Raw genomic sequence first — 9,477 nt, 5'->3', positions numbered from 1 at the left:
CAAACACTTGAACTCACCACAGCTGTGTGGAGATCAGTAACCAGTTACACACAGCTCAGGCTGGTGGTGGGAAGCTCGGATCTCTTAATCTCGTTCAGTAAAATTAACAAAGTCATTCGTTCATTTCGTTAATTGGAACCAGAGTGGCGCTGTAACTGTCATTTGAGCAATGACTGACAAACACTGAAGCAACGTGGTTTTGCTTCATTTGGCATATTTTGTGAAGCTATTGAGCACCCTTCTGGGCCACAGCCTGCTGAAGCTGAAATGACTGATTGCTCCATCCGGTAGGAGAGCACTCCGCTTTAGCCCACCTGGTCACTGAAGGCCCGTAGTGTAGGAATTTGTTCCAACGGAAAGGCAAATTAAACCTCCATCCCAAAGCTACATAGCTAATGTTAACTTTCGTGCTAACGTCAGATGGCTCTGCTCACCAGTAACAACAGCATTGGTCATGTTACTGATGTAACCGCGTCAATAATGAACGGAAGACCCGTAGTTATTAGTGATGTGTCGGTCGCGAACGATACGGCTCTTTGAAATGAACGAGGGGAACCGGATCCTGCCTGACTAGCACTCGCTTCATGTTTTTTCTGTTCAAGCCCCACGTGATTGGTCAGTCCATGAGCACTGAGCAGGAAGGGGGAGGGGCTACACACAGCACAGAGAGAGAATGGTCACTAACACACCCACAGGGAGACGCTGGACACAGGTGGGAATTGAAAATGCTTGGCAGGGAAAGAAGTAAAATTTGGATGTATTTCAGTTTCATTGATCAAGCAAAGGCAGAATGGGCGACCGAGGCTTCAGTCTACCCACGCCTTGTACGTGAGATGGCACGGAGACTGTGAATTGTGGCCACATCCATCCCTTCTGAGTATCTTCTAAAATCTAAAAAACAGGGCAAATAATTACAGAGAGAAGGAACAGAAGCAGCCCTTCAAAGCTGAGGCACTTCGTTTTTCTTCACACTTCAATGCCAGTCTTCTCTAAAAACTAGCTGAAACTGTTGCCTGTTTTTCTTTTACACATTTTTATGTATTCATTCATTCATCTTCAACCACTTTATCCGTTTCAGGGTCGCAGGGCCAACACACAGACAAACAACCACTCATACCTACGGTCGACTTAGAGTCCCCAGTTAACCTATACATGCATGTTTGTGGACAGTGTGAGGAAACCCACGCCGGCACGTGGAGAACATGCAAACTCTGCACAGAAAGGACCCAAGCTGGGAACCAAACCTGTGCTGCCCACTTGTTTATATTAGTGCTTTCATTGTGTTCTTTTTATATTTCTGGTTGTTTCACACTAAATAGCTAAAAGTTGATAAATAACTATGCAATCAGAGATTGGACCTTTTGTCTAATTGAGAAGGGTGTAATGTAAGCAACAAAAAGCCACTTGAGAGCCAAAAGAGCCGTCCCTTTTATTGAGCCGTGCCAAAAGAATTCCTATCACTAGTAGTTATGGGTTGTGATCAAATCACTAATTTCTATGCTGAGCCTGCACAGCAGTGAACAAAAGACTCAGACCCGAATGGTCTGTGGGGGAGAAAACTCTCTCGGCTGCCCAAAGAGTTGCTTTAGGTCGACTAGCTAAAGTGCAGAGCCGCGACTCCAACCTACTAATCCTGGCCTCCATTTCTGCCATCATCCTGCATCTATTACAAGAAGTACTATCATGAAAAGAGGCAGAGGAGGAAGTAGACATGTAGCACACAGAACAGGAGAGGACAGGGAGAAGGAGGAAGAGAGAGCTACAGGACATTGCTAATCTTTAGTTAGATTACCGGAGCAACAGAATCGTCTGAACAGTTTAGGGAAAGAGTTGAATTCTCCACTAAGTATAAGTTTGAAAACAGTTTACTGTCTGTTATTTAACACCAGGTAACACAGCACAACCACCAAAGACCTCCTGATCCCCTAAAGTGGAGCTGTGTGGATATTAACCAGGTTTTAGCACAATATCTCAATTAAATATAGTTCCCCATTGCTGAGCCTATTGTGCGTTTGTAAACCTACAAAAATGAGCTGTTTGTGTGTCACTTTGGGAAGTAAAGCACATTGCAGTGTAAAGGTGAGGCAGCATGCCTCTGTATGTTATTGTGTGAATGATGCATGTAAGCGAATTTCCCTCAGGAGAAATACAGTATGTCTATCATATTTATAATAACGAAATGATATAATATGGCACCTGTATGAGAACTGTAAATGAATAATACTGATGGAGGTTGCTGATCTACCAGTGTTCTGCCGTGTTCCTTCAGTAGAACAGTGGAGTAGTGGTTAGAATGGTGGCATGAGTGGTCACCACCCACAATAGAAATAGCAAGGTAGTGGGTTTGATTCCTGGCCTGGGCAGCCGAACATGTCAGGATGAGTGATGGAAAAGCAGACCACTAGATGAGAAACTAGAGCAGAAAATACTTTCATGAAATAAGTCATGGCAAGCATGTTAGAGATATATCAGACTGTATTGTCATATACATACATATTACATACGTATTGAGTCGTCTGTACATACTCTGTGAAAACATCCTTCAATCAAAGTGACAAAATTGTGTAGATTGCACAGTTATGTGAAATAAAACATCCAGCAGACTTAATTGGAAATGCAGAACAAGACAATGACAATCAGTTGACTACGATTTAAAATAAATGTATGTAACATACGATATTATGTTACAAACAGACTGCTCAATAAATAATCCAAATCAAGAAAAATGTACTTACATTCTGTCCTTGAAGAGACAGTGAAACTAGAGCACGGGTTTTCATGTGTATTCTGTATTTCCATTCGCTGTCTTTTAAAGTTTGAAACTTCAAAAAATTTGCTTCCTCCTGACACACAGTGAAACATAATCATACACCAGCTATGTGTGGCAGTTTAATTTGGATTTCTTTGTGATAACTGAGATGTCTGCTTTTATCATATGGATTACATCTGTTTTCGAGGCTTGCTTCAATGTGTAAACAGTGGAGTAAAAAAAGACAGATAGTTGTAACTATGCTGGATTCATAAAGATATATCTTAAGGTACCAAAATTTTCCGGAAGTCAGTTATGGATTGTATATTAGAGAAAATCACTATATTAACTATTTGTATATATTTTCTATTCTATGCATGTAAAATGTAAACTGGCCTTGAAGGCAGGTATTCCACAAAGTGTCATTAGAAACATAAAAACTGTGTCATATCCTGATGACTTTGATTTAAATCTGAATCAGAGGAACACGGTGCACTCATGCACACACATGAAATCAAAGTAAACCTTTTTGACATCATCCCACTAACTTTCAAATTTGATTTGTGGAATCCCTGTCTTGTGATATACTCTGAAATATCAAAGATTACGCTTGAGACAACATTAAAAAACTAAATAATGCATGTGCAAAACCGCCAAGGGGTACCTCCACAATAGTAGATTATAGTGTACATAAATAAGAGGTGATATACAAGTAACTGATTGTGCTACCTAAAGCATAACAGAGTAACAAAGGTCTTTTTGTGGTTTAGCAAAAAAAAAGAAGAAAAAAAAAGTAAACACAACTGAAAACCTTGTTCCGCCTATGTAGAATAAGAGATACTGAAAAACATTACAAAACTGTTCCTTTGTGATTTTCTTCTTCACTCAACTGATCCTACAACACTCTTTATACATTTGACTCTTGTCTCATGTTCTTCACCATCACTGTACATCTCAAAACAACCCTGAGAGATCTTTACTGCTCCTCCAGCCAGGATGGCTTGTCTGACCCCGGGGGCTTTAACTTTACGTTGAACTGAATTAGAGTTTGTTCCAATTGCTGCTGGTTGCCAGCAAAGTATGCTGAGATAGCATTGTGGAAGAGAAGCAGCTGCTTGTGCATCACCTTCACCTTGAAGAAATGAGAGAAAGTAAAAACCTGCCGTTACAATCACAGTCCAGTTAGTTAAGGTGATACTCAGTCACCCAAAATATTTTGAGTGGTTGTGTGTTTATATGGAGCAAAACCAGATTAAGAAAAAGTTTTTTGCTGATCTTTCTTTGAAGCCAATTTGGCAGCAGGCTTCACGATCACTGATGACTGTGATTAGCTGTCGTCCTGAGCATAAAATTTAAAATATAAGTAAAAAAGGAAAAACAGTGTTTCTAAGTATGTCAAAGCTCACTTCCTCGTTATGCATTGCATGCCAGGCACCGCTGCAGCTTGAGCCAACTTGGCAGGTGAGACGGCTTCAATATCATTAGTGCAGGAAAATTTGGTGAGACTCAGCCACATATTTGAGCCTTAGTCAGGCCCATACTCAAGAGTTTCTGAGGAAATTATTGTGCGCCACAAATGGAAACTATAAGATGTATTAAAACAGTAAGCACATTGAATTGATTATGTTGTTTTTAGCTTGTAGATGTAAGGTGTGTGTAAAAACTTCCATTGGTTGAATTGTATGTTGTATTTTGAACATTCTTATCACTCTATTTACTGTCAAACAACCCTTTCTTTTGTAACTCAGTTTTTCAACTGTTGATCTACTGTATTCCTATACACAAGTTTCTTTCTGCGAGTATTTTTAGGGGCTAAAATAGGTATTCAATACTTTCGACAGCACCACATGCTTCCAATTGTTTCCCTAAAGCAGCTAATACACTGACTGGAGATGTGTACCTCACACAATCTCATGTAAAATGACACAAACTATCACTTGAAATGACTTGGTAAAGAGGTGACTGTTTGGATGAAAGTCAAAAGAAAAATAAAAAATAAAATAAAATCCTACCTTGTTTTCTTCCAGGAATTTGAGCTTGATGGTGACATCACTGCGGAGTCTTTCATATTTGTCTCTGTGGATTTGGTACTCGTGCTGAGCCATCTCAATGCGGACCATGGCAGCAGCATCCCTAGGACCCAAACTCAGCTCCTCCAGATCTGAACGGTAGGCATCAAACTCAAGTCTGCACACAAGCATAGCAAAGACAGTCACAAGCTCTCACCTTCCATTTAAGCACACTTCTGGAACTATTTCAGGTTTTGTTACCTTGCATTTTCATACTGCTTAATGGTCATCAAAGTGTCCTCCATTGTTTTGTTGACCAGGGTGTTGATGCTGGATACAAAGAAGTTGATTGCACCAAGCAGAGCCTCGCCGTTCTTACACAACAGCTTCTGTGTTTCTGCATTGTAACCGAATTCATCCTGCAGAAAAACACCGACATTTTACATGCTGCATTTTGATTATACGCCACACCGGCATCCCTGGCAGTACAGACCTGCAACTCTGGGGACTTCTGGCTGAGGTCGGTGAAGGTGTCTCCCAAAGCCTGTTGCGTCTGCACCATGCTTTGGAAATGATTGATGAGCGCAGTAGCCAGTCTTAGGATGTTTTCATACTTGTTCTTGGTGTCCCTTAAGACGTCAATCTGTGCCTCTAGTTCAAGGTCCACTGTTCGTGAGCCTCTGCCAAACCGCTCGGAAAACATCTGTTTGGTACACTGAACAGTGGATATGGAGATTAAGTTATGGATGAGAGAGTTGGACACAGACGTTTAGCCGCCTCCACATAAGAATGAATGTGGTTGATTTTCTGTTTGAAAACAAGAACTACTCAAAACATTTATTTTATACAGTAATAAATAGGCAAATAATTATATTTATACATACATACACACACAAATATATACATATGTACACACAAACTTAACAAGGAATGACATGACGAAATTAAACTGTCTTTTCAAGCTATATGACATAAATTAGCTGGTGGAGTGATACAAAAAGTGCTGCTGGGGACTCAAACACATTATCTGCACACAGCACATATTACCTTGTATGTGTTTATTCCCCATTTTTTGACGCTGTCTAATTTCTCTACTGCCACACCGCGAGTTACTTCTTCACTTGGATTACTGCCATTATGGTTTGATGAGCCTAAAAGAGAAAAGGAAGAAATTCTGTTAAAAGATTACATGGCAGAGATTTGCAAAAATCGTGTGGACAATGACAACGAGTGGGAAAAGTCAGGACATGATGATGATGAACCTAGTGATACCTGGATGCTGGTCTGTGTGTTGGGAAAGTTGACTGGTTGCTGACTGGCTTTTAGGCAATGTAATGCCCCTGGATTTCATGCGAATGTCTGAAATGAGCATGGTGATGATTAAGAGCGAGGATGAGACAAAGGCATGGCTGTAAAAAGTGTCACACGAGCTTAGAGGTGAGATATGTAAACTGAAAAGAAAACAGTAGGCTCTGTGATGAATGATCTGTGACGTCATAAGCAGGAGACAATGAGGTTTAGAAACAATTCACCATGCAGGTTACTCATGCAGGCTAAAAGGATTTTTAAAAAGGATGAAAATGGACTTCATGGGATGAATGGCGAGTATGAAACAAAGACAAAACAGTCATCCAAAGTGCATTTATAGTACAAAAGAGGACATCCTTAATAGGTTAGAATAAATATATTTCAAATGACAGTCCTGTACTTATAGGTTAGTGTGCCCTTGATTTTGTCAGCTGCCAAAATATTTCATCTTGCCAAAGCTGTGAGTACAAAGGGTACAGGCAAAGTTGCATACAACTCCCTTGGTCAGGCAATCTCAAAACCTTTCACAGACCACCACAAAAAGGTTAAATTAGAAAACAAAAAAGGGGTCATTAGAAAACACAGACACCTGGTCCTGCTGCAGGGGCTCTTCCTCTGTCCAGATACTCAGGGTTGAAGCGAATTGCAGGCCCTATGGGATATGGACGTTTGCAATATGAACAGGAGCCTAAAGGTCAGCAGCTCTCTGGTGGCACATTAAAATAGATGAAGGAAAAGCTCTCTGTATGGTTTCTTAAACGAGCATTATGTATCGACCTCTCTGAGTCAGTGAAGGATTGCAACAACACTGACAGAGCCTTGGCACAGCTCATCACAGCCAGCAATTAACAATAGACATGAGGGAAGACTGGGCAGGGGTCTTCAAAATGCTGTTGTCTGCTGTTTGAAGCCAGATATGGCAGCACCTGGCAAAATAATTGGCAGGGTCATTTCTACTGATAGACAGCCATATTTAATTGACGTGGTATTGCAACTTTTACTTTTGCATTTATTATATCCTTGTGTAACAAATGGTACTGCAAAGAGTAAACAAGAAACTGGGAAAGCAGGTTTGTCTTCTTTACCTTTGATGGTACTGGTTGGTATGATGCCCCCTGCAGGCCCGCCATATCCTCCTGACACGATGTTGGTTTCATTTAGGTTAGGTCCAGACACCATCACCTGCTGCAAATCCTGGGGGATTCACAACAAAATACTGCAAGTAAATATTGTTTGAAATAGGTTGACACTTCTTTCGTAGGCATGTACAACACAGGTTTTCCTTACAAATATTGGAGAAATATGTATTTATATGTATTTTTGGTGTTCAGAAAGTTATCAACTTACAGTATACGTAATTAATTGTTGTAATCCTAATGCTGAAGGCGTATTCGTTAAAGTATTTTTGTTTATTATATGGAGAAATAGTGTTTTTAGTAAACTGAAACTGGGTGATCCAAGTTGAGATGACCACACCAAGAAGGTCCTCATGCTCTGTTCTATGACTTCTATTTTTGTGTATTTTCTATTACAGTGGTTATACAACATGTAAGACCTCTTTCTGTGAACGAGACACTGTGTTCAAAGCGGATCACTGAATCCCACTCAGACATCAGTGGTGGTGGAAAGCATTGATGGTGTTAGTGTTGTATCTCCACAGCACACAGCTGCAGGCCTGTTCACTCTTAACAGGCCTGCGTTGGTATCAACTGTAATAACAGACTGATCGGCAGCCACAAAAACAAGCCTGGCTGAATGAACTGGACATCGTGAGTGTGGTGAGCCGGACTGAGACCACCGACCTGCTCCAGGCTGTCATCCTCCGGCAGGGTCCCGGTGTCTCCGTTGCTGTTAATGGGGATCTCCATGGTAGCAGCCTTGCTCATGATACTGTCTGCCATGATGAAATCTCTGCAAGACATGATGCACCAAACACTGACTGACGCGCACGCACACGCACACACACACACACACACACGGACTGAGATCACGGTGCACCGTTCAACCGCAGGACAAACCGCACATTACCAGCTGGCCTTACATTGACGGGATGGAGGCCGGCTAATGTCGGCGGTGCTGATGTGGCCGCTCGCTGTGGCAGCTAGCTCCCGGTCGTCCTTCGCCCTCACTGCAGCCCGGTAACGTCCGAGGGGTTTTCAACGGGAGAGCCCCGCTAGCCTTCACTTTTCATTGAATAGCTGCGTCCATGATTGTTGTTTTGACACGTTATCCGCCTGCTTCCATTTAACTCAGCCAGAAAATCCCTCTGCATCCAGCCAGCTCAGAGCTTTAGGAGTATCCCTTCGAAATAAAAGCTGGTGCGAGTTTTACCGTGTTATTTGCTGCATAATTTAGCTTCAAAAAGCAGAGCTTGGCTAGCCTGGAGTAAAACTGGCGAATTGAGTTTTTGCTTTTACCCAGCGGTATTTCACAAACGAGGCCTCTCGAGGGTATACTGGGGATGAGTGCTCTTATTTTGAAGGGTGTTACTTTAACGCAGCATCGCCGTGCAGCCTCCTCCCCCGGTCCATCTTCCACGTCTTGCAGCGGTAGACTGTGCTGACGTTGCATTACACCTCAGCTGCAGTACCAGCCATCTCCTTAAGATGTCACCAAGAACCCACTGACCAGGACTGAAAAGTAACCAGGCTGTCCCCCGCAGTAACTCATCATCAGTGAGTCCATTAAGCCCCAGGGCCCCTCAAGTATTCACAGTATTAATCATTATAAGGACGGTCGTTGCCTCCTGCCTGTTGATTGCAATATCTCTTGAAATCAAACTGTATAAATACAGTCGTTTGTTTTCCGACGTGAAAGGCCTCAAGTTAGACCTCACCCTAGTAAACTGACCACACTTCCAATTATTTGCCTCATTTGTTTCAATCAGAGATGCTAGGGAAAGTGCACATGTTCTCCAAATGTAGAAGGCTTTCTGTAATTACCCCAGCTTGGAGCAGAGGAACCAACCCTTTCACACAATGGATCACAGTAAAATACGAATCTTATTTCTTAATGCGCTGATTTCCTGGAAGTGCCATTTTTTCCAAACACCAGGAAAATCAGTTTGAGAAAGCCTTTTCCCCCTTCTTGCTTCTGCTTCATCATAATCTTCATCTTTTTTTTTTTTTTTTTGAAATACTGCATCCCCTAGATCAAAGACAAGCAAAATGGCAAATGATGAGGCTGGGTTATACATGTTTTCCCCCTAAATCAGTAAATCAACATGTCAAAGGCTATTTGACTGGCATAATGTTTGTTCTGTGTTTGATCCTTCTGCCAGAATTCAGAAATGTTTGGGCGGTATTGCAGAAAAGGTATTTGATGCACTATATACAAATGTATGTTTAGCATGTCTGTAAGCAGAATATCTATAAATATGTAGACATACTAAATTTGAAATCTAGAAGTTAC

The 9,477-nt window shown here is 41.6% G+C and overlaps 1 protein-coding gene across 5 annotated transcripts; it reads right to left on the bottom strand.

The window, feature by feature from the left end:
- Window positions 1-2,484: 2,484 nt before the first annotated feature.
- On the bottom strand, window positions 2,485-8,327 carry LOC115052976 (arfaptin-2-like). Of its 5 annotated transcripts, none has more exons than XM_029517486.1 (10): window positions 8,108-8,327; window positions 7,869-8,005; window positions 7,152-7,260; window positions 6,656-6,718; window positions 6,031-6,117; window positions 5,806-5,909; window positions 5,252-5,473; window positions 5,020-5,177; window positions 4,762-4,936; window positions 2,485-3,881 (listed from the first exon to the last, which is right to left on the bottom strand). In XM_029517486.1, the coding sequence occupies exons 2-10, from the start codon at window positions 7,986-7,988 to the stop codon at window positions 3,726-3,728; spliced, it is 1,194 nt and encodes a 397-aa protein (XP_029373346.1). In that variant the 5' UTR covers window positions 7,989-8,005; window positions 8,108-8,327; the 3' UTR covers window positions 2,485-3,725. The 5 variants fall into 5 exon arrangements, with proteins under 5 accessions (XP_029373346.1, XP_029373349.1, XP_029373350.1 ...); XM_029517487.1 differs by having other exon boundaries at window positions 3,726-3,881; window positions 7,869-8,001; XM_029517488.1 differs by having other exon boundaries at window positions 3,726-3,881; window positions 7,869-7,977.
- Between the last annotated feature and the right edge of the window lie 1,150 nt (window positions 8,328-9,477).

The sequence above is a fragment of the Echeneis naucrates genome, chromosome 13 (assembly GCF_900963305.1).
Source record: "Echeneis naucrates chromosome 13, fEcheNa1.1, whole genome shotgun sequence".
Taxonomy (NCBI): Eukaryota; Metazoa; Chordata; class Actinopteri; order Carangiformes; family Echeneidae; genus Echeneis; species Echeneis naucrates.
The sequence above is the reverse complement of the archived record's forward strand: the minus strand, read 5'-3'. Positions and strand labels throughout refer to the sequence as shown.